This window comes from Pieris napi, chromosome 16, assembly GCF_905475465.1.
Source record: "Pieris napi chromosome 16, ilPieNapi1.2, whole genome shotgun sequence".
NCBI lineage: Eukaryota > Metazoa > Arthropoda > Insecta > Lepidoptera > Pieridae > Pieris > Pieris napi.
The window spans coordinates 404,266-429,219 of NC_062249.1; the positions used below are offsets into that span (position 1 = coordinate 404,266).

The 24,954-nt window shown below is 34.2% G+C and overlaps 3 protein-coding genes and 2 long non-coding RNA genes across 5 annotated transcripts; 3 read left to right on the forward strand and 2 right to left on the reverse strand.

Moving 5' to 3' along the window:
• The first annotated feature begins 22 nt into the window (after positions 1–22).
• On the forward strand, positions 23–1,458 carry LOC125057590 (coiled-coil and C2 domain-containing protein 2A-like). Its single transcript, XM_047661373.1, has 5 exons — positions 23–349; positions 421–498; positions 569–726; positions 802–919; positions 1,253–1,458. Exons 1-5 carry the CDS (start codon positions 23–25, stop codon positions 1,436–1,438), a joined length of 867 nt encoding a protein of 288 aa, XP_047517329.1. The 3' UTR covers positions 1,439–1,458.
• Positions 1,459–1,575: 117 nt separating this feature from the next.
• On the reverse strand, positions 1,576–8,280 carry LOC125057591 (diphosphoinositol polyphosphate phosphohydrolase 2). Its single transcript, XM_047661374.1, has 3 exons — positions 7,825–8,280; positions 7,590–7,745; positions 1,576–4,480 (listed from the first exon to the last, which is right to left on the reverse strand). The coding sequence occupies exons 1-3, from the start codon at positions 7,921–7,923 to the stop codon at positions 4,271–4,273; spliced, it is 465 nt and encodes a 154-aa protein (XP_047517330.1). The 5' UTR covers positions 7,924–8,280; the 3' UTR covers positions 1,576–4,270.
• Positions 8,281–8,539: 259 nt separating this feature from the next.
• Positions 8,540–15,954, forward strand: LOC125057589 (guanylate kinase-associated protein mars). The gene is made up of 9 exons (XM_047661371.1): positions 8,540–9,104; positions 9,192–9,280; positions 9,420–10,731; positions 11,137–11,279; positions 11,549–11,707; positions 12,293–12,449; positions 13,957–14,132; positions 14,291–14,368; positions 14,623–15,954. The coding sequence occupies exons 1-9, from the start codon at positions 9,101–9,103 to the stop codon at positions 15,136–15,138; spliced, it is 2,634 nt and encodes an 877-aa protein (XP_047517327.1). The 5' UTR covers positions 8,540–9,100; the 3' UTR covers positions 15,139–15,954.
• A 1,872-nt stretch (positions 15,955–17,826) lies between these two features.
• On the reverse strand, positions 17,827–19,243 carry LOC125057401. The gene is made up of 2 exons (XR_007118198.1): positions 18,819–19,243; positions 17,827–18,655 (listed from the first exon to the last, which is right to left on the reverse strand). It is a non-coding gene; the product is annotated as an uncharacterized LOC125057401 (long non-coding RNA).
• Positions 19,244–19,547: 304 nt separating this feature from the next.
• On the forward strand, positions 19,548–20,688 carry LOC125057525. Its single transcript, XR_007118212.1, has 2 exons — positions 19,548–20,114; positions 20,268–20,688. It is a non-coding gene; the product is annotated as an uncharacterized LOC125057525 (long non-coding RNA).
• The last annotated feature ends 4,266 nt before the right edge of the window (positions 20,689–24,954 follow it).

Here is a 24,954-nt window from a genome sequence, read left to right on the forward strand (position 1 = left end):
TTTTTACATCCAAGTTACTAAGATGCTACTTTTTTTTCAGGAACTATTGAAGGTTCTTTATGGATCGCCGCTGGACCATACCTTAATTTTAGCGAGCTACTTAATTGCGTTAGGTATCAAATGCTATGTGGCCATAGCTTACGGGCTGCCTAGAGGTCTCAGTAGTTATGTTTTGGTTAAAAATAATGGTCGTAGGATTGTAATGGCCTCCGATATAGAAAAAACTGGGTTTTTTAATAAAGAAGAATATGATGTATCCGTTTTCGACGCAGTTAATGGTGAAAAACACGATATAAGGGATGTCGGTTGTCCTCTGAAGACCGTTAATTTTGTATTTGATCATGAAAATGTAAGGTTTTCATTAATATACATTAAATATCATAAGTTTTATATAGGTTTCATTGAATTGTTTATTTTTAGATTTGGGTGAACATACAATCATATCAAGATTGTGAGAATTTATCGTTCGATTTTACGAAAACTTCTAACTGGCAAACGGTATGTTGCTAGTTTTCAAAATTAACTGAACTTGAACATTTAAGAAGTTTTATATGAATGTATATTTTAGGTTTTTGATAAAACTATATTTGTATTAAAACAAACGGCTCTCACGTCTTACGCGTACAACCCACCGTCTGATGTAGCAGACTTGAGAAATAATTTGGAAACTAAAATTAAAGAAAAAATACAGAAATGGAGATGGAATGTCAAAACTGTGTGGAACAGGTATTTTGTGATAGGAAAAACATTTATGGCATGTTTAACTTATAGAATTACTTTATAATTAATAACGTTTTTTAGGTATTTAAGCAACATTCTGCGAGAATCTTTAACACAGTGGGAATATTGGAGTTTTAATACAAATGCCGTAAAACCAGCATCCAGTGACACTTTGAGGCAATTAATGGCTTCGTATAAGGTGATTAACTTTAGCCTTAAAGGCTTACTGCTAAGCGGACGATGTTAATTTAGATAAGTGTCGTGAAGTCTACTGCGTTGGATGTCGCAAACCGGGTGCCAAGTACCCAGTCCACCAATATCATAGACAATAGAGTAAGCGACTTACAAAAAAAAACATGTCAAGGCGTAGACTTGATCATTACTATGGATGTACTCGTATTTCATAGTCCATACTTCATTAAATATACGATGGTATGTCGTTATAACTTTTAAGGAATATTTGTATGACTCGTTTTCAAGTTCGCTAAGGCGATCCTGGCGTTAACTTATTTAATAATTACCTCATTTACAGATTTTTGGATTCCCGATAAATATACCCTACGTCAACACAAAATCGGTGATATCAAGGGTAAAATCTACAATGTTACACGTGAACGACGACCCTAACGCCGAATTCGGGTTGGCCGTAGAAGTGTACGCCTATCCTAATAATGTTTTAAGTGTGTGGATATTTCTTGCCAGCATGTCTAGAATATAACATTTTATTTTTATATTTTGTTCCGTGTTTATTGGTTTTATTAACATTATTAATATGTAACCCAACTTTGACTCAAAGTCGATTTTGTATTGACAAAGCTTAATATTTTGACGAAGGGAGGAACAAAAACGCTTATCAGAAGAGCAATATAAAATTTATTATTAAACTCATCGGGAATCTTAAATGAATTCATTTAAATAATATAGAGATTGTATGTCTTTTGTTTAATGCTAACAAAATAAAATTAATATTTCATTGCTGTATAAAAAATACGTAAGTAGAAAAAAAGATGTTATAATACGTGTCCACAGAGACCGATTCGCTTTGAAACCGACCACAGACGTCTACATCCTTACAGGTAGACAATACAGTACCGCCTTACTCTACGCCCGACTTATTAAAATATTACACACGAAAAAGAATGTGCATTTAATTATTAATTCGTTGAAACTCAGTAAAGTACAACATTTTCTGCAACGGCATTCGAATAATAATTCAAAACACATTCATGAATATTTTATTAAAACACCAGAATATGTTATTTACAAAAATAAATTTTCTATATCCAGATAGGTACAAATAGCAACTAATTATCTAGCGCTTATATTTAAATCAAAAATATCCTTAAATTCCACCGGACATGTCCGATTTCTCATTAATATTAAAATGTTTAAGACGAATAGTATTTCGAAATGAAACCGCAACATGCGAGCGAATGCCATAATTCAAGTTGGAAGTTTTATATAAAATAAATACAACTCCGAATATATGTAGTTAAAATGCTAGGTCTATTAATAATAAACTAATCCTCAGTTCGACACAAGAAATCATCCTTTGATTCTGCTTTGGAAAATTTCAAAATGATAGACCTAAGTTATTGAAAATGTTTAAGCGGCGCGATTAATGTGTATTCCACTATTAATGTTATGTTCTAATTGGCTTCGAGACGAGGACTTTTTCACTACAATTGAAATGACATAACGTCTGTCACGTGACAGTATTTTTACAAGACAATGTCAGAAGCGACTGTCACAAACCCTGCATAGATCTGACGATCGCTCAGAATATAGCTCTTCAACGTCTCAACGTGGCTCAGTTCAATGTATTGTTACTTAGATTTGTGACAGTCCCTGACAGATGAATCAAAATTGAATCAGTAATTTGCACATTTCTCATAAAAGTCAAAAATCGCGGGTTTTCACAAAATTTACAATCATGTCACACAATTAACAGCTTAAAAACATTTCAAATTGACACATTCCTCAAGCGTTGAGAACTTTTTATTAGTTAAATTTTTTTCTTAATTATGACGCAATTTCTATGCACATCGCGGGACTCGCCCAATGGAACATGAATAATCTCAATATAACTAATGTTGGACAAGTCTAATAAGGGGTTAAAATAAGACGGCCCTGCATTTGGAGGCAGTGCTGAGTTCGAAACTAGGGGGCATTTGTTAGAAATCGTTAGTGCAAATGTTTCGTATGATTTTCACATGGTCTTGGGGTGTACCGTGACAAATTGTTAATATATTAATTGCAGTAGTAAAACAGCTGAGTAACAGTTTATGGTTTCTGAAAAAGGACTAGTAAAGCCGACTTAAGTTAGATCATAATGGCTTTCAGAATATTACACAGCAACAAACAATAAAATGGTTTTACTTTAATAAAATAATATATAATTTGCAAAATATGACTCGGTACATCCCCAAAAAAGTCTTAGCCCTAGTATGCATTGATATCGATTGAAACAACTCATTAAAATTACTCACATAAGATAAATTAGACTATTAACTTAAAGCAATTATTTTTCACTTTTTAAACAAAACATAAAATCAATTTGATAGACAGTGCTTTACCAAATAAAGCACTTACATTGTTTCACTTCCATAAGACACAAAGTGAATGAAGGTTTTACTAGTAAAAGCCAAGAATAATTTAAGGTTCTTCATTAACTCAATAGTTTATTCGATATCAAGTCACACTGAGCTTTATGAATTAAGACTTTAAATTGACTTCTATAGTTAGGCTCACAGAACACTTTTAAGCCTCCTGAACTCACTCGAATGCTGACATAAGCTATTTCAATAATATATAGCTACGGAAAAGCTAGAGTACCTTAGATTGTAATTGTTGTACAAAATCTCAGAATGCATATCTATTTATTCATAAAATCTCAAATGTGATTCTACTTAGAAGTCGGTTTGTGTTATTGTTCAAATTCTCCAAATTTGTTCAGTAGTTTCAGGTCAACTTAGCTTCACGTAAACAGGCTGACTAAAAATATTTATGACTATACCATATTGTATAATCTTGTCTTATTCATAATATTAATTTAAATTCAAAGTCATAAAGACTCGTTCAAGTATTGTAATCGGGTATTATGATCAATTTAAAGTTCCCTATGGCAATATTTGGTAAATAATCAGTAGGTTTAAATGCTTTGCGTCGACCCAAGCGACCTCATTATGAAGATGGAAATTAAACTGTATGAAAGTGTTATTTTATACAAAATGGTAACTTATATAATGTGGCACTATTTCTCCAATTTCTGATAAGGTTTCTTATTTACGGTGTTATTGAACCAAATGCTTTACGGAATCATCTAAATTACAAGATCTGTTGAGCTTATGTTTGTTTCTTCACGAAATCACTACACGAATATTGTCAGAATTTTTAGATACTGAATATTTCATCTGACATTAAAAATGTATTTTGCGTAACCATTTTGGTTTTAGTGATGGAAATTTGAAAAATAACATCTTCAGTAATATGTATTTGAATAAATATGCATCGAGAGATTTCACACTTCCCCCTAGTCCCTATAAAGCGTTTAGCTGTCGTCCGACTTGGTCTGTTTGGATCGCTTGAGCTGTTGTAAATAATGCCGTTGAATTGGCTTGTGTAGCGCGAGCTGGGCGAGGGCGTCGTCGATTGAGAACCATTGTCGTTTGCGCCCCATTAGACGGGAGTCCTCCCACTCCGCCAACTCCTGTGTTACGGTCATCACGTATACTTCAGTCCTGTGCTTGTGTTCGCGGTTCTGAAATGTTTAATAATCTCATTAGTCCACAACAAAAGAAGATATCGTAGTACATATAGTCTATATATACGTTTCTACCGAAATTAGTCTGAGACTATAGTTGTTAGTTCATGCCCATTTCATCTTTGAAGAGTTGTTGAAACTGATCATTGTTTAAGATCCTCCTTCAGCAGAAATAATTATTTTACTAAATAGAATGAAAATCAAAGTAAAATATAACTATATCTGGCTGATTGCTATTTATAAGCTTCCCGCGCGCCTTTATATACGAAAAGAATGTATGCAAATGTAATGCAATTTTTGTATACAGTATAAAAGATTGTCGTTATATTAAGATTCGTATTTTAATTATTATACGCGCGATTAGGATAATAATTGGAAAAAAAATTACGCGATAGAATTACTTTTATCTAATACTGATTTAGATTTATGACTATCGAAGCTTAGCAACAAAGTATTATTATTTACGATCATTTTGAATGTTTGCAGCCCGTTAACGAAGTGGATAATAATAATGTGAATTATGAACATAAATACGAGTACCGAAATCAGCTTTTATTGGTGTTTCCATAGTTTATTATTTTTCTTTATCGGGAAAACAAGGTCAAAACCTCTGTCGACTCACTCTTCTTTATAGGAATAGTATATAAAGAAAATGATAAGTAAATGAAATGAAAGCAGAACTGCTTTGTTACATTTATGAGTTACAGAGCTGCAGTTCATATGACAACATTATAAAAAGATATCTCAAATTATCCATCAATAACGGTCACGAAATGTTTTCGCGGCTGTAATGTATCATGCATCTATGTCATGATATAATTAAGTCCACCAGTAATTACTTAATTACATACAACACGATTCTTAAAATTAAACGCAGCACAGATTTTAATGAGATAATGTAATTTACATTCAATTATCTACAAAAGGTGTAATCAAAATCCAATGATTGTACCAATAAAACCTAATTCCACATATCGTTATTTAACCTGTTTTAATGTGAGACAGCAAGACACATTAATAAATGTTTTTTCAAAGATAAACATTTATAAGAATTTCAAACAAAAGATGATAAAGAAAAAAAGGATGGAAGTAGTTAGATCAAATAAAAAAATACGGGTACAATAGTCGGTGTACACAATACACATGGCGTTAATGATATCAAATCGCGGTCACTACTCACTAGCCGACTAAAAAGCGTCCAATAAAAATACCTTTAATATTCACCGCATAGTTAAATATCGTGTAAGGAATTGTTACTAAGTTGTGTTTTTTAACTTTAGTATCTACCTAGTTTTTAATCCAATGGCAATAGAATTTAAGAAACCCTTACGTCTTGCGCTGATTATTGTATAACTTCTGTTCTAAAACGTACGGTGATAACAGTCGTGGTGTCTAAGACCCACTCAAAAGTCAAAATATATGTCAGACACAAAAAAATGCCATGAATTTATAATACCAAAATCTGCTCTTCAATCTACTCAAATTCGCTGCAAAATGATTTGCTTTTCCTGTGAATTCATAAAAGCGGATAATGCTCGCTAGCTCAAAATAACTCTACGAAACATTCAATATAATTCGCCGATAGTGACGCGAACGAATTGGCGTCAACAATGATTTATCGTTTCGCGCTAAAATAACTGAAAGGGAATATTTACATTGTTGTTAACTGATTCTCAGGAGTATGGAAACAATAATATGGTATTTGTATGCTTCTTTTCTATGGGTGAACATAAACAGCCGTTCTACAAAACATGAACATGAGATTATTAATATTAGCCTTTTTAATTTTAACGAAAAAAGGAAGGTCAAGCCTGCCCAATACATTGTAGCATTCTTCTCAAGATTCTACTCTAGGGCAGACATTAGGAACAGTGAAGAGCCCATTTTATACCTATCATGCAAACTTGCAGATATGCCTGCAAATTATACAATATTGAACTAATAAAACTTTACAAAAATATATTTGTAAATTGCAATAGAATATAAACAGTATCCACCCTTGGAGGAAATAACTCAATACATAATACAATATTAGTTTAAAAGAGACAAACCTAAAACATCATGAGTCATTATAATAATATTAATAGTAGAATGAGAACAGTGACCTCAAATTACCAACATATTAACATGCAGTTAAGGTTTTTGATATTTGATTACAATTCTAAACAGGAAAAAATTATATCTAAAATGAATTCAAAGCTTGGCAATGATCATAAGAGAGATGTTACAAAGTGCCTGACCGTTAAGTCACAAAAGGCAGGGTATCATTGGTATTTTCTACAGCAGTCTCAAAAACTTTTTAACATATGTGTAAGCAATTTTATATATAAGCTTCAAATAATATAATCAATGGTTAGAAGATTTCAATTTCCTTGCCTTTGACCATCAGATGTCAAAGATGTGCAATGAATCATTGGATTTTTCGTAATGAAAATATACCTTATTTGGAAACACTATATTATAGAAACTATCTTTGTAGATAATTATTTTAAATTAGTTATAATATTATTATACAATTACTATCAGTTAAATGTTGTAATATTTTATTAAAGAATTTTTAGAATCTTGGAAAAAAGTGTCATCATAATGGCATAACTAAAGAACATCCTGCACACATAAAATTATAACTGAGCATAAAATAGGTTTGATAGTTTATCAAAGCATGTATTATTGAGAATAATCTAATTTTCATGTTACAATTTATATTGTAAGAGACCACTTTAGGCAAGTTAAGGTTATAAATGTTGTATATAAATAATGTGATCAACAAAAACTGCTAACAACTGGCCATTTGCTGTAGTCATATGGACAACTTTCAGTGATTTTCACTTTATTGAAAAAAATTTAAACCATGTTTAGAGATTAAACTACATACTTTGAATAATGTCAAATCTAAAGAGGTTATCACTAGGAGACAAGGCAATGACATTTAAATATTTTTACTAATATAAAATGACTTACAATATAGTTATAAAGTTCACAAGTACAATTAATGTACTTTACATTTGTACTTACAAAAGTATTAATTGACTAAGTACTAGATAATAGAGTTAAACAATCATAATGAACTTTACAAGAGTTTTATAAATCATAATTTTAAACTCACTTCGAAAACACCAAGACAACGGCCAAGCTTTCCAATAACGCCAGCTTCCTCTAGAACCTCCCGCATCGCAGTCACAGAGGGTTCTTCCTCTGGCTCAACCCCGCCGCCGGGCACAATCCAGTTGTCAGGCCGGCGCGACGATGTCACTAACAACACCTACGCACAATACACCTCACACCTTAATACAACGACATTCCTCAATTTCATGTTAAAAATAGATAAAAACTACATTAACCTCCGTTTCGGCGTCAGACCGTACGCATATGCAAGCAGCGCGCCGTCTGAATCCCTCGTCGTCGTAGATCCGTATTGAATTAGGCTTTTCCTTCACCATTTCGGGTATACACGAAAACACGAACAAAATAAACGATCACTAACGAAAATCGGACATCAAATAGAAGGAAATTATAAACCGAACGAAATTTTTAATGATCAACAAACGCCATAACCGAGGTCTAAGATATACGTATCCATTTTAGACTAATTTAAGAGTTACACAATGTACATATAAAACAAAACTATAACAATAACACTACAATTAGAGCAATATTTCAGCTATAACTAGCTTTTGATCGCGTATTTCAAGCCCATGTTGTATGGTGCCTGACGTTTTTTCTCTTGGAAAATCGAAATAAGTGCCTTGGTTTTGGTTTTGGAAAGCGAAAATTGCGTGACTGTCAGCTGACAGCCGGAAACTGTAGTACGTAGACAGCAGCTGTCAGCCATAGATAACAAAACATAAGCCCTAATAGGTTGACTTGAGAAACTATCACTTTTCGACAGTCGTGAGTCGCTGACCCACTAACCGCTGAATCAAATTTAATTGAAATGAGATTACTACATTAGTACGCGCTTTTTCAACAATTTTCAGACTATGTAAGCGTGTATAATTTAGCGGTAAGTGTAATTCCCTTATGTTAAATTTCAATACATTTCTGACGTACGAGAGTCAGACTTCGTCGTTTCTAAATCTTGCTTAAGTCCCTTTGCTAAACATCGCTTATAGACTAATAAATTATATATTAAATTAATAAACCTAAACATGGGGCAGATAATCCGAAATAATTAGTATTGGAATATAAAATAACCTATTTTTGCTATAAGGCTTTTACAAGCGTTTTGGTGTTCTATTTAATTTTATCAGCTGCCCAGCCTGCCTTGTATTTCATGAAATTATAATTTTTACGATTCAGTCTATACATAGTACATAAATGTGTGCTGGTACAAAGTATATATGATATTAATACATAAACCGCATATATACACATAAACGTGACGACGAATAGCCTTTTATGCAGTCTATAGGCTATGGCGACATGGTGTACCAGTCTATTAGTAATTCTAATGACATTGACATTTGACAGTATGAAGATGCTGGCCAGTGACGGTTTTATATTTGAAATTTGAATTTGTGTTGGTTGTTAATTGTGTGCCTCGCAGTGCTAGACTTAAAAATGTCTTGTGCTTGAAACATATTATTTTGTAATATTCACCTTTTTTTCAGGTTTAATATGGGTTCGTTTTTTACATTTAATGATGTGCCTGTCGAAACGACTATTATTATATTTACAAAACTAAAATTCGTTAATAAATCTGTTTCAGAGAACGGATTCGATTTAAACGCGTTGTTGACTAATTATGGACATCTCCATAAAGTCAAACCACAACAATTTACAAGTGTATCCAATGGCGTAAGTGGGGCTCTAGTCTTATTTTATACAAAAATATAACTAGATTTTTGCATGCTTAATACATTTCACTATTTACTTTATTGTACTCTTTCCTTTATCGATTAATGAATATTGATGTTATTAAAAATTATTTTTTAAGGTTAAAAAACGTCTTGAGACCACCATAAAGCGCAGACATAGCTGTCGACTTACTATTTTTGATAAACTCAGAAGTTTACCTCAAAATAGTCCAGTACCAAAATTAACTAAAGAAGAGAAACTTAAACAAAAAGCTGAAGAGAGAAAGTTGCAACTGGAGAAATGGAAACAAGAAAAAGAAAAAAAGAAAAAGCATGCTGCTGCTATTAAAAAAAAGCCATTTGTTGTAGGTGCTGTAAGGTCTGCACCTAAGCTGGAGCAGTTACCAAAAATAATGCCTAGCACATCAGGTAGAGTTACAAGATCACAAGTAAAAAAAACAACTATAACAAAACAATCTCCAACCAAAACAAGGAAATCATTTGCACCTGAGAATGCAACTTTTTGTCCTCCTATAATTAAAGGAATGGAAGAAATTCCTGTCTTAATTTTGCCATCTTCCCGAAAAGGAAAATTAACAATGGTTAGTTTTGAACCAGTTATATCAGAAATCAAATTAAATAATATTTATACTGATACTGTAGAAAACAAGAAAAATTTTAAAGTTGGAGGGAATAACAGAATAAAGAAAAATCAAACGGCAAAAAAAGTTGAATCTTCACAATCTGATGAAAGCGAATCTGATAAACCTCCAACCAGAATTGCCAAAAACTTAAATAACTCGAAAAAAAATAAAACCATTACTAAACATACTTCTATCAAGAACTCTGTGTCTATAAATGAAGAACACTTTATAGATAAACCTAAATATTCTAGAGGCAAAGAAAATAAAAAAAAGTCTGACAAGCTCCAAAAAAAGCAGATACTATCTGATCATAGTAGCCCTGAAGAAATGACAGAAAATATTATTAAAGTTTCTCACAAAAAGGAAAATGGAAAAAGAGGAAAGCTGAGTGCTATCACAATCACTAGTTCTGAAGATAGTTCACCCATTGACAAAAGAAATACAAGAAAATCTGTACAAAGAGAGAAGAACAACAAAAAAACAAAGGAATTGGATTTAATAGAAATTAAGGATGTACCTATACCTTATATTAACTTAGATAGCACAAACTCTTCACTCAGTCAGTCACCAATTGTTAAGACTAGAAAATCTAAATCATTGCCTACTACTGATACAGGGTCAATGAGAACCCCAGTGAAACCTATACCAAATAGCGAATCTAGTTCTGAGGAGAGATTGCGCTCTCCTCCAGAAATTCCACTAACACCAGAACAGATTTCAGAGAAAGCAAACCTACACAGTCCATGCATCACAACTTCCCGAGGGAAAGATAATGCTAGGCGGGAAATGCAAAAGAAACTTAAAGAAGGTAATATTTATTTTACATAACAATCATGAATTCCAAATTAAAGTGTAACCCTCTTAGGTATAAATTCTAATTACTATTTCAAGTCACACTCTTGTCTTGAGAGTCCGGGCCTTAGACCAGCACAGCTACCATTCATACCGAGGTCCTATGGTAATCTTGGGGCATGGAATTCCATTATGTTTTTTTGTTTTATCGTTATTGTAACCTTATCGTGAGACCTTATATAGCCCGACATCATTTGGCTTGCAGTTCCTTTTAAAGTAAGTAAAGTAAAAAATCATTTAATCATATAGGTAACATAATGTACACTTATGACTCGTCTTTCAGAAACTCCAGCATATTTGAATAAGTTTTAAAGTATTTCTTTGAGCACCTATGAATGCCTAATGATATATTATTATTCAGGTCATCTCGCTGAACATATTGAATCTATGGACACCGTGAACCATTTCCACCGTCAGTTGAATATGGAAACAAATCGGCTGACGGAGATGGCCGACCACTGGGAAAATATTTTGGAACAGAATACGCTGCCTGATTTTGTTCAGGTGCAATTTACTTTTTAAAGCAGCTCGAGATTTGTTTATAATTTTAATTACCAGAATGTTGTTTTGTTCACTGAAATCTTAGGGGGAACTTCTTACAACCTCTGTGTAGTTTTAATGTCACAATCGTAACTACACTGTTTATGCTATTTTATTGTTGAACTATATAAAATGCAAAATTTTATTAAAACTCTGAACAACTTGGAATTCTGCAACTGCAAATTTCTAATTTTAATAACATTTTGTAATATGCATAAATTATATTACGCCAGGAGGCAATACTCGCAGCGGTCGGACAGGCCCGACTACTGATGTCCCAGAAGTTCCAGCAGTTCGCCGGTCTCGTGGATAGCTGTGACGCGGCAGACCCGTCCCAACCGCTGGTGACTCCGGTAGATCTGCAGGGCTTTTGGGATATGGTGTATATGCAAGTGAGTGAGGACAGACATACTTATATATATAATAAGATATTCCGCGTTCGTCGATTGTATTGATTCATCGGACTAAGGTTACTTCGAGAAAACAAGATTGTTGAGTGGCGACGACAAGTGCACCTGACTACCTCATCAGAGTAAGGGTCATTTGAGTTATCTGGGTCGGTATTACAATGGAAGTGAATAAGTGGGAAAGTTTACAGTGTAAGCTATATTCCGTACCCTATAGGATGAAGATAGACTGACTCGGTAGCAACTTGCCTGGCCTGCCAAGTCCACAGTGAATCTCCATCGCGTTCGTTCTTGAGCCTCGCTCCAAGTCTTTCCGGCTCTCTTTGCCTCATCTGCGACTGTCCCAGGTTTGCTTCGGACAACCACGCTTCCGCTTTCCTTGCGGATTTCAGTCAAGCGCCTGCTTGGGAATATGATTGGGATCCCTTCGGAGTGTATGGCCGATTCCATTTGCATCGCTTGATCTGCTAGATGAACTCTAGCTGAAATACTTTTCATTTAAAGAATCCTCTGGTTGTCTTTATTGTTAGATGAGATGCGGTTTCTGCTAGTTTGAATGAATCGTTCCAGGTGGAAAACCTAGACGTTCGTTTCGCGAAGTTAGGGGAGATGCAGGCTCGAGGTTGGGCGCCGGAGGCCCAGAAGCCTCGAGAGAAGAGGCGCAAAGCACCTCCACCGAAAGCAGCCAAACCTGCCACCACCAGCCGCATTAAGGATATGATTGCCGGTACCGCTTCTTTTTTTTATATGTAATAGCGATATTCCAGAAATTGGTTTATTGTTTCCGGATATCATTAAAATATTATTTTTAAAATGTAGGTTTGAGGTTGTGCCTCCCATTATGGTTAATTGGTTAGTGAGCGTAATTTTATAGTGTGCCTCACACTCGATAAAAGACTTAATGATTTATGGAACAATCGTATTGACTGCCCATATACATACTTTCACGTATTTAAATGTATATAATAAGGAGGATAATAATAATTTATATCTGTGAACGAGCGAGAAATTATTCCTATTCATTAGTCACACAATGCGTGTTGTAACATCGATGCGATCTACCTGCACTTTTGTAAAAAAAAATGTACGTATTCTTAACAACTAATACTTTTATTTTATAAAGCTTATTTTTTAAATAGTTTCAAAACGATGTACATTACTAACCTCTAAAATTTAATTGAGCCTCGACTTATTCCATATTATCTCCAAACGCGTCTTTCAGAAGAAAAGCAAATCGCATTAAATCACACTAAAACGCACACACCCCACACGCACCTCATCCAATAAACTATCAGTAAATTAAAGACGTTATTGGTTGGGACCGAGAGGTTAGCCTATATATTTTTGGTATATATGGTGTAATACATTTTAGCTATACAGTAGAACCTCGATAAGATAAAGTCCAAGGGAAACACAAAATATTTTATGTTATAGAGGTTTTAAGTTATAAAGGTTCTATGTTAGGTAAAGGTTAATATTATAGAGGTATGTACATGTTTCTATGTACCCTTGCTCCCATTCTTACTTGAATGCATCAGAAGGATGGAAAATTAAATATGTAATCATATTTATTCACATTACTTACATTACATAAAAATAAAACAACAACTAAAGGTTTAGTCTACTTAAAAAAATCTGTGATTTTCTTTTGTTTTAAAAAATTCACTGTTTCTAAATCGATTTGATTTTCAATGACAAATAGAGAGGAGATAGATAAAGCAAACAATAGGTAATGTATTGTTTACGTTAACAATACATTAGTAAACACGTGCAAGCAATAAATACCGAAACCATTTGTTTTGACACTCTTTCAAAATGACTCATTCACAAACAATTTTATGTTATAGAGGTTGTGGAAACATTTCTTTTAGTTACTGAGGGCCTATACAGAGATTATTTATTTAAGTTATAGAGGTTGCGTATTTTAAGTTATAGAGGTTTTGGGCTCTGATGGGAAGGGAACATAGTATTTTTTGAAGTAACAGAGGTTTTTATGTTACCGAGGTTTACGTTATCGAGGTTCTACTGTATTTAAAAAAAAAATTGTGGATTTTCAATAGTGTTAAATCAAAAAGAAAGTTATCCGAGGCCGAGAACCATAATGGGTTAGAACGCTTCTCGATTATAAAAGTGTTTGGCAATAGATATGGCTAATGGTCCATAGTACTCCATACAAATAACGATTGTGTGACCAATAGGATAATTCTATTTTTATTTGAATGAATGGCTTCCAGCCGCTCGTAAGGCCAAAAAGGAGCAAGAAGTCCCAGAGAGTAGCAAGACCTTCGAGGCGGGGTTCTTCAGCGTGCAGTCCCCGATCCGAAGTCCGGCCCCGGCCACCCCGAACAAGCCCACCACTCTGTTGAAAGCCGTTCTCTCCAGCGAGGCCAAGAAGGCGTCTGCTTCTAAGGTAATTTGGAATATCAAAATAATAATACATTTTAATGAAACTTTTATATATTACATAAAATGTATAATATACGTTTCGATTGTTTTACAGAAATTGTGTAGATTCAGATGAGACATTTTACTTATTAGTATTTGTTGAAATGTTTTATTTTATTCCAGAATGCCGCTTCTTACGCGATGCTGCGAGCGTCAATGATCGGAAAGAACATTGAACCGGAATATGATTCCAGTAGTTTGGTAAGATTTTATTTTGATGGATGGCCCATAAAAGACGCCCATGTTTTTACTCATTTTATTTAAAGTTTTTGAATAGGATTGACTACGTCTAAACTGGTCCCTATGTAAATATAGGAATTTCCAAAATAAAATATTTAGCAATAATTATTTTGTATTCTTAAGCTATTTCACATTTAAGATATCAAATCACATCATATATGAGGCTCTGATTGTAATATAGTAAAAGGAAATACATAATATATTTTTGTTTTCAGAATTTAATACAACTCACACCCATAAACCTAAAAGCGACACCCGGCCGCAGCATTCTCAAGTCTGGAGCCAAAAACACCCGCAAATCCCTTAAAATGGTCCTCTTCGACAGTTCCGATACCAACCCTCTAGATTCTTCTCTCGATAAAGACATCAGCGGCATCAAAAGACTCGAAAGTGAAGACTCACCGAGTTCGGAACTGGACAACCCTCAAGAAATCGAAAATGAACTGACCAAAGACAACGAAGACGTAGAAGAGGATGCGGAGGAGTCTACGGGAAAGGAGAACATTGATGAGTCTATGAAAAAGGAAAATGACGCGTCTGAGGGTACTGAAACTAAAAAGACCAAAAAAGGGCGGAGTCCTAGAGTCACACGGCAGGACGCCTTCGATTTCAGCCCGGTGAAGACTCGAAGTGGAAGAAAATCTGATAATACCAGAAAGGAAGTACTTCAAGAAGCAAACGTGAACACACCGAGAAGGTCCTTGAGGAGAAAATCTACGATGACTAAATAAGTCATCCTGAAACATCTTTGGAACATTTCTCCTCTTTTGTTCGATAATACGAGACATTAACAATGCATTTTAAAAAACTTGTTCCTTTAATTCATTATTTTGACCAAAAATCTATGGACATTAGAAAAATATATTTGTAAGTCAGAATAGTCATTAATAATGTTTGATTATAATTTGGTTTTTCTGATGAATAGTGAAACTCCATTCAGTTACACGCAAACTACTGATTATTTTTAGGTATTTTTATTAAGCTTTGAACAACATTATATCTAGTATAATTAACATACAAATCTTCAAATCATTCTTTGGTTTTACATGCCATCTTCTTTCTTCTCATATTTATTAATTACGATATTTTTGATACATACTCTATCATTTATAAAACATTTGTATTTTTATAAGGAATAAACTGGATAGCTACTCGACTGATTATAAAGTTATATCACAATTAGAAGTAGCATAGTCTATATTATCCAAAATGTCTTAAAATGTATTAATTCTGGAAATAAATATTCCCAGCCGCGGGTAGCGGCCAGCGTATTGTATAAATGCTGGAATGTTGTAATCATTGGTTTAAAATATGTAAATAAAGGTTTTCTATTGTTTTTTCAAATTAAGATAATTTTGCTTAAAAGCTATTTTTTTTCAAAGTATTGACTGTTTTATGTTAGTTTTTTTATAGTCTGTAGTCATCGAGATGATTGTAATAGAAATTGTACTAGCTTTAATATTTTTATTGGATTAGTACCTAATATGTAATATGTAGTGGATTTGTCACGTATTAATGTTTTTAAATAAACAAATAAAATTATTTAATGTTGGCTTTTTGTTCATCATATTATATCGAATCGCAAGTGTTAATCTATCTCTATAAACTAAAAAATCAAACGACCCCTCCTCGCTGAATTCCGTTTATCGGCGAAAAAACATCTAAATACTGTTTAAAAAGTTGATAGGCACTTAGGGAGCGTTTAAGATTCAAGATTCAATCCCCGCCCCGCATCGTAACGTTTTACCCCAAAATCCCATTTTTTTTACATATTACTTGAACGCTCCCTCCCTTATCACGAGATTTGAAAATAATAAAAAACAGTTTTTTCTTTAAATGTGTAAAGGTTATATAAATTAAAGACAATAAAAATAATAATATCAAAACACCTAGCAAATAAGCTTTATTTGAATTTACATTTGGGCTACATAAATTTGTATGGGAACGGCGCTCGAGCCAATTTGTATGACAGCAGATAAGACATCCTGGCCAGCACTGCTGCCCTATTTAGCTCTTTGCCAAATGGTATTGCGATTGGACATCAAGGAGCAGTAATCAAGCGGCAGATATGAACTAAAACGAGAATAGATCACTTGAACTAAATTAATGTATCTAAGGTATTTAATTATTACGTTTAGTACTGAGAGCTAGTAATGTGTTATTTTATTTTAGTGTTTCGTTATTGTATATTTATAGCATTTGATTTTATATACTATTATATTGAGATTTATTACACATAATGTTATGTAGTAGACGAAGTAAATAGGTAACTCAGTCTTTTCTTTCATCGGTGTACATTGCATACGTTGGTTGTATGCCAAAGAAAGGATTATTGGCTACCTAACCTCACCCAAGTTTCGAATATCTGTTGACTACATATTTATATGTTACTCTAACACAGGCGTTCGGAAGTTTTTAAAGAAATAACTGCTTCTAAGAAATAACGTCTATGACATGCCAGTGTTTTATTCACTGCACTGTGTGTAAGTGTTGAAAGAATAATCCGAAAATAAATAATCGAAACACGGCAATTTCGAACGAGCTACCGAAGGGTTGAGAGTCGTAGGCCACAATTAAATAATATTAAAATAATTTTTAATACTTTATACATATACGAGGTCGGTGAACAGTAGGTAATCTTATTAAAAAATGCGCGCGTAATTTTTGTTTAATTTTACGTCTAAGGGTGAGATCTATAGTCCGCACTTGGACTTTACTCTGACTTAACTATCGAGCTAAGACACAGTCGGTATTTATAGAGCAAACTGCGAATCCCTCCCTAGTGTTGGCTTAGCTTAATCTCAAGTCCACGAAATCGACGACTTACCAAAAACTTTGACTATAAGCCTAACAAAAATAATGGCCTAAAATTTGCTCTACCATCATATCTTTTACTGGACTTTTTATTTTTGTCGGTTTTTAATGAACGGTGTTGCCATTTGGTATCAGAGTTCCATAGACTTTGGGAAAAATAGAATTTGAATTCAAAGAAATTTTAAATGATCTTGATAAATACCTATGAAATGCATGAAATAAAATAATTATACATTATTATGGTATCTATTGTTGTTTATTTACATTATTTATATAAGTGTTCAACCCCATTTTTGAGAGATCTTATAAATAACTGGTGTGATATCGTATCTGTCACCTGGCAGCCCTGGCATATTATAGTGACAACGAAATTCAAACTATAACCTAACCGATGACTCTCGCTTCACATCTGTTATTTTCGTTTCCCTGAATCTTCTACCATTTATTACCTGACTACCCTAAAAAATTTGAGATAGGAGTGGAACATATAAAATTAAAAAATCTGTTAGAAATAGAATTTCTTCAACAAAAATATAAATTAGTATTAGAAATATGTATTACACTCAAAAAAAGAATCAGAAAATAAATGTTTAAAATGAAACAAGTTTTGTTTTGATATTCTTTATTACCGAACAAATTACCTAGTTAAATTGTGCAATCACAGATTGCCGGAATGCTAGACCTGTAGGAGATCTTTCATTGTTTCTGTGTTACTCAACTTCTGCTGTCAGCAAGATCACCATCATCATAAGCATAGGGGATGCTTATGACTCTATATACCTATATTATGCAATACAGCACAAGCTATAATTATATATAACTAGTATATTTTGTCAATTTTGACTGTAGTCCTAGCTGTAAACATGGAAATTTCCTTTTCTACACTCCGAAAACCCTTTCAACAATATGCCTAGTTCTTATTTGAGAATAATTATAATTATTGTCAGCTCTTGTCGTTGGATATAAAAGTGTTGTTAACATGAAGTTAAGTGCCGGATAACCGCTGTCACCTACTAAAACTCCTTCTAGTTCACCATTTAGCAGCCTTGCATACGCCTGGCAGTTTCTAAATATCCTGCTGTCGTGTGAACTGCCAGGCCACCTGGTCACTATATCAAATATTTCCATATCAGGCCCTATTATTGCTTGCACATTTACAGAAAATTACCCTTTTTTATTTCTGTATGCTTCAGAGTGAGCGATACCTTTGGGTCTATTAATTTTTATATGGGTGCAGTCAATAGCTCTGATTATACTGTTTAGGTCATGGTGAGTATTAGATCTTATTAATTCTTCAAACTTCCTTTTGGCTGTGTTCATATTTCTTGGAAAATTTACAAATCTAGGAAGTAATTTACTCAACTCTGCAGAGACTTTATTTATAATTAAACAGACTGTAGATTGGCTTATTCTGTTCAGATCACCACACACCATCTGTAATGTCAATGAATTATTATTAGTTACATATATGTTATGTTTCTGAAAGTCAGAAGACAAATGTCTTCAACATATAATGTATTTAAAATCATTTGAGAATACATAGGTACCTATAATATTCAAATCGAAAAACCATACATATTTATGAACACAATATTACCTGAAAACATCCAGTTGCATTTTTATGCCTTAATGCAAAAAGTATTTGCAATTGCGGTAGGTTTGGCGATCCTCTGTTGTTATAAGGTTGCAAGTTTGTAATGATCAGTGGCAGGATCACATTTAATACCGTGTGTTTCAAAATACGGTTCCTTCTTTTGAATTCATTCTCACCGTACAGGATGGAAGGATTTTGGTTGTATTCGTTCCGAACATATACAACACTTTAGGCAAAATTTTCAATTGTTGATATTTGATACAAGTGCTCTGTTGCTGTTGTCAAAACAATGCGATCCGTTCTACGTAACAAAATTATTGTCATCTTTAAATAATTAATACATTTTCTAAAGGTTACTCGTAAATTTCTAGTTATTGCAATAATAAAATAAATGAATACATAAATAACAATAAATTGAAGATATATGTGTACCGTTTTAGATGTTTAAATATTTGTTATTGTTTACTTTTTTAAAGGATAATAAACAAAGTATTGCATGAACTGAAACATCAATTTGTATTTTGACATTTGCTGTCTTAGCTTGGGCTTAGCTTAATCTCACCGTTAAAATGTCTATAAATACGAAATCATAGTTTAACCTTAGTGTACACTAAGCAAAGTTTTTCGTAAGGTAAGTCTGAGCAAAGTCCAAGTGCGCACTTCATGCAATACTTTGTTTATTATCCTTTAATATAACAAATATTTAAACATCTAAAACGGTACACATATATCTTCAATTTATTGTTATTTATGTATTCATTTATTTTATTATTGCAATAACTAGAAATTTACGAGTAACCTTTAGAAAATGTATTAATTATTTAAAGATGACAATAATTTTATTACGTAGAACGGATCGCAATGTTTTGACAACAGCAACAGAGCACTTGTATCAACTAAAACTATCAACAATTAAAAATTTTAAACCACTTTTTCTCTTTTCTGTTTCTGTTTGTATGAGCGCTTGGAAATATCAATATCGAAAGTGACATGATGGAGAGAGAGAGTTCTATCTTCAATAGAAAACATTGAAAGGGTAGGAACTGAAGCCGATATGAATCCACGAATGCCTAAAGTGTTGTATATGTTCGGAACTAATAAAACCAAAATCCTTCCATCCTGTACGGTGAGAATGAATTCAAAAGAAGGAACCGTATTTTGAAACACACGGTATTAAATGTGATCCTGACGCTGATCATTACAAACTTGCAACCTTATAACAACAGAGGATCGCCAAACCTACCGCAATTGCAAATACTTATTGCATTAAGGCATAAAAATGCAACTGGATGTTTTCAGGTAATATTGTGTTCATAAATATGTATGGTTTTTCAATTTGATATATTATACCTCTTCTCAAATGATTTTAAATACATATGTTGAAGACTTTTGTCTTCTGACTTTCAGAAACATAACATATATGTGACTAATAATAATTTATTGACATTACAGATGGTGTGTGGTGATCTGAACAGCATAAGCCAATCTACAGTCTGTTTAATTATAAATAAAGTCTCTGCAGAGTTGAGTAAATTACTTCCTAGATTTGTAAATTTATAATTATTCTCAAATAAGAACTAGGCATATTTTTTAAAGGTCTTTCGGAGTGTGAAAAAGGAAATTTCCATGTTTACAGCTAGGACTACAGTCAAAATTGACAAATACTAGTTATATATAATTATAGCTTGTGCTGTATTGCATAATATAGGTATACAGAGAGGCGATGCTTATGATGATGGTGATCTTGCTGACAGCAGAAGTTGAGTAACACAGAAACAATGAAAGATCTCCTACAGGTCTAGCATTCCGGCAATCTGTGATTGCACAATTTAACTAGGTAATTTGTTTGGTAATAAAGAATATCAAAACAAAACTTGTTTCATTTTAATCATTTATTTTCTGATTCTTTTTTTAAGTGTAATACATATTTCTAATACCAATTTATATTTTTGTTGAAGAAATTCTATTTCTAACAGATTTTTTAATTAAAAATATGAAATTTCATATGTTCCACTCCTATCTCAAATTTTTTTAGGGTAGTCAGGTAATAAATGGTAGAAGATTCAGGGAAACGAAAATAACAGATGTGAAGCGAGAGACATCGGTTAGGTTATAGTTTGAATTTCGTTGTCACTATAATATGCCAGGGCTGCCAGGTGACATACAAAATCACACCAGTTATTTTTAAGATTTCTCAAAAATGGGGTTTGAACAATTACATAAATAATATAAATAAACAACAATAAATACCATAATAATGTGTAATTATTTTAATTCATGCATTTCATAGGTATTTATCAAGATCATTTATAATTTCTTTGAATTCAAATTCTATTTTTCCCAAAGTCTATGGAACTCCGATACAAAATGGCAACACCGTTCATTAAAAACCGACAAAAATAGAAAGTCCAGTTAAAGATATGATGGTAAAGCAAATTTTAGGCCATTATTTTTGTTAGGCTTATAGTCAAAGTTTTTGGTAAGTCGTCGATTTCGTGGACTTGAGATTAAGCTAAGCCAACACTAGGGAGAGATTCGCAGTTTGCTCTATAAATACCGACTGTGTCTTAGCTCGATAGTTAAGTCAGAGCAAAGTCTAAGTGCGCACTATAGATCTCACCCTAAGTGGGTGTAATAAAAGCAACAATTAAGAATTGTTGTCGACTCCCGACTCCGAACAATGACAATAATTACGATTGCGTTGTTAAACCCGAGATAACAGTAGGTCAGATTACGTAAATCTATGCAAATTTTACTTGAATCGGAGCCGAGAGCGTGTTCACTGGAATGGGGTAATTTGAGAAATTTTGCCGACCCTTAAATATATAGCGACACTTTTTAACAATTCTTACTTGGAATTGTAGATGCGAAATAGAGTAATTTTTGTAGATGTTCTGTAATTCTTGAGACGTAGATATCTTAAGCGGCAAGGCTATTCCTAATTGATGGCGTTAGGACATGACAGTGCAATTAGTCCACCCCCTTCCTAGCGAGAGTGCCAAGCCTTTGCTTTCGTGCAAGCAGTCGGCAAGCACGACGGGAGCAGTACCAGTATCACACAAAAAACCGGCGTGGGATGGAATATGTTCATCTTATTGTATTTGCGATTCGGGCGGTGTGTGAGATTCTCGGTGCCCATAACATTATTCTCGCCACCTCGGGGCGCTTGAAAGTTTAGACTTTTGTATCCTCTGCCTACGCGTAGACTGCGATGACCAACCGCGATTTTAACGCGTTCCTGTATAGATCCAATAACGAAATGCCGCAACTGACCGAGTCGGACGAGTGAGGAGATTCAAATGGCTACAGGTTACAGGTACTGCTGGAAAAGGTTCCGTCCGCCGAAATCGTGATACTTGGCGACTTTAACGCCCACCATGCTGACTGGCTCGACTTTTATACCACCGATCAAAGGGTAGATCTTTTCATACGAAGTTCTTCTGCAGTTCATGGATCTCTCTATTCCATTTTCTGCATTGCCGATAGGTAGTAAAACCTGGTTTAAACGTTCTTGCAAGGTGGCCTCGCGTCATGTGGTACAAAAATTATATTAAGTAACTATTTGATATATTATGCCTATAAGTTACAAATAAAGGGAAAAATAATAAGCTCAGTCACATTTGCGCCGTGTTAGATATTATAAGGATCTACGAACTGTAGTGATACAGCCGCGACGCAGATTATCTGCTAGTAACGTAAACAATAACACAGCTACGATAGGGGAGATCGTGGTGACCATATTTTATTGATGAAACTTTCCAAAGCCACATTTTTCTTCCTATACGAACACTTTCAAATCACTATTAAATCGTAAATATTTCAATTTCTTGGTCGAAACGTCTATAAATGTTTATACATTTTTTTTTTCATCTATTTGTAATTTTTACATAGATATAAATTCTTAAAGTTGGTGTAATCGTAAAAGGGTTCTCATTAACGTTGTGATATAACACTGCCTGGTGGATATTAAATGATTATTAAATGATGTCTTTGCTGCGACATAAGATATATTTGCTCGATTTTCGCATATAACAGCAAATATCGCAGCCACCCTAAACACTGCAAACAGAGTGAGTTTATTAAAAATTGGATTGAGCGTGGCACGCTCCTTTATATTATTATTTCATACGGCTCACGGGCGCCACACTGCTACGTAATATCTATTTGTTAGATGGGGGATTTATACTTACATATTGCATGAATTTTTCAATCAGGCGCTTATATTCTGTCTTGTGTTTCTCAAAATCCATGTTAATAATTAAATTGAGATATATAAGAGAAGGAAGTGTATACACTATATTTATTATACACGATATTATTGCTAATAATGAATAATAAACTAATCATAAAGTATTTAAAAATAGATATGTATTGATATTAAAAAACGAAATCAATCATCACAGACACAAGTCGAGAACTGATTAGGTACGTATTTATAATTCTAGTTTATAAAGATATATCTAGTTATAGTCAAATTACGAAGAAAATTAGTTTTTTTTGTCTTGAGAGCAAGAGCACTAAATCAGTTGTGTGTCGGATCAATTTGTAGCGCTTGGCGACCACCGCGATTGTATTTTATCCCGAAATGTTTATTATGGCAACATTTCTTTAAAAAAAAATACAATTTGGCATTATATTGGCCTAAATTAATAGACAAGAATCGACGTATAATTTAATGTAATTTTAGAGTATAAAGGCATTATAAGTATTTATATGTTTTATAATGGATTTATTCACATAATAGCGGACATTTATTTTTTATAATACTTTGGAAGTAGGTATATATTTATATGTTACTTATGAATAACGTAGCATTCTAAGTTGTATTTGACTTTATTCGTTACAAACATCTTAACCACTTTTCTCTTTATTTTTTTTTTTTTTTTTTTTTTTATAAAACAGGGGGCAAACGGGCAGGAGGCTCACCTGATGTTAAGTGATACCGCCGCCCATGGACACTCTCAATGCCAGAGGGCTCGCGAGTGCGTTGCCGGCCTTTCAGGAATCGGTACGCTCTTTTCTTGAAGGACCCTAAGTCGAATTGGTTCGGAAATACCTCAATGGGCAGCTGGTTCCACAAAGTGGTGGTGCGCGGCAAAAACTGCCTTGAAAAACGCTCAGTTGTGGAACGGCGGACGTCGAGGTGATACGGGTGGAATTTCGTACTCTGCCTCGACGTCCGATGACGAAACTCAGCTGCAGGTATTAATCCGAACAACTCCTCTGAACACTCTCCATGGTAAATGCGGTAGAAGATGCAGAGAGACCCCACATCTCTACGCAACGCCAAAGGATCAAGCCGCTCGGAAAGGGATTGGTCGTCGACGATTCGAACCGCTCTGCGTTGAATACGGTCAAGTGGAAGGAGCTGGTACTGGGGAGCCCCCGCCCAGAGGTGAGAGCAGTACTCCATGTGGGGCCGAATTTGCGCTTTATATAGTTGCATGCGGTGGCCCGGAGTGAAGTACCGTCTCGCCTTGCTGAGCACACCAAGCTTTTTGGAGGCTAATTTAGCCTTTCCCTCCAAGTGACCGCGAAACTGAACGTCGTTCGATATGTCAACGCCAAGTATTCCAATGCTGGCTGTGGCTTTAAGAAGAGTGTTTTCGAAAAGAGGAGTAGTGACAAAGGGTGTTTTTTTAGCGGAAAACGCGCAAACTTGTGTCTTCTTGGGGTTAAATTGGACTAGGTTTAGTCTGCCCCAGTCTGAGACTCCACGTAGAAGAGTTTCGACTTCAGACACAAGTTTGTTCCGGTACTCATCGACAACTGCCCGAGAAATACCTGCCCGGCCAGTGTAAAAAGTATCCCCAGTGCTGTCATCCGCATAGCAATGAATGTTGCTAAGTTGCAACATATCATTGATATGCAGAAGAAACAGGGTCGGGGATAGAACACAGCCTTGTGGGACCCCCGCGTTCACGGGTTTAAGGTCGGAGCATGCTCCGTCGATGACGACCTTGATGCTCCGATCAGCCAGAAAGCTGGAGATCCAATCGCATAATTTCTCGGGTAGCCCATAGGCTGGAAGCTTCGTGAGCAGTGCTCTGTGCCACACCCGATCGAAGGCTTTCGCTATGTCCAAACTAACCGCCAGCGCCTCCCCCTTGGACTCAATTGCCTCTGCCCATCTATGTGT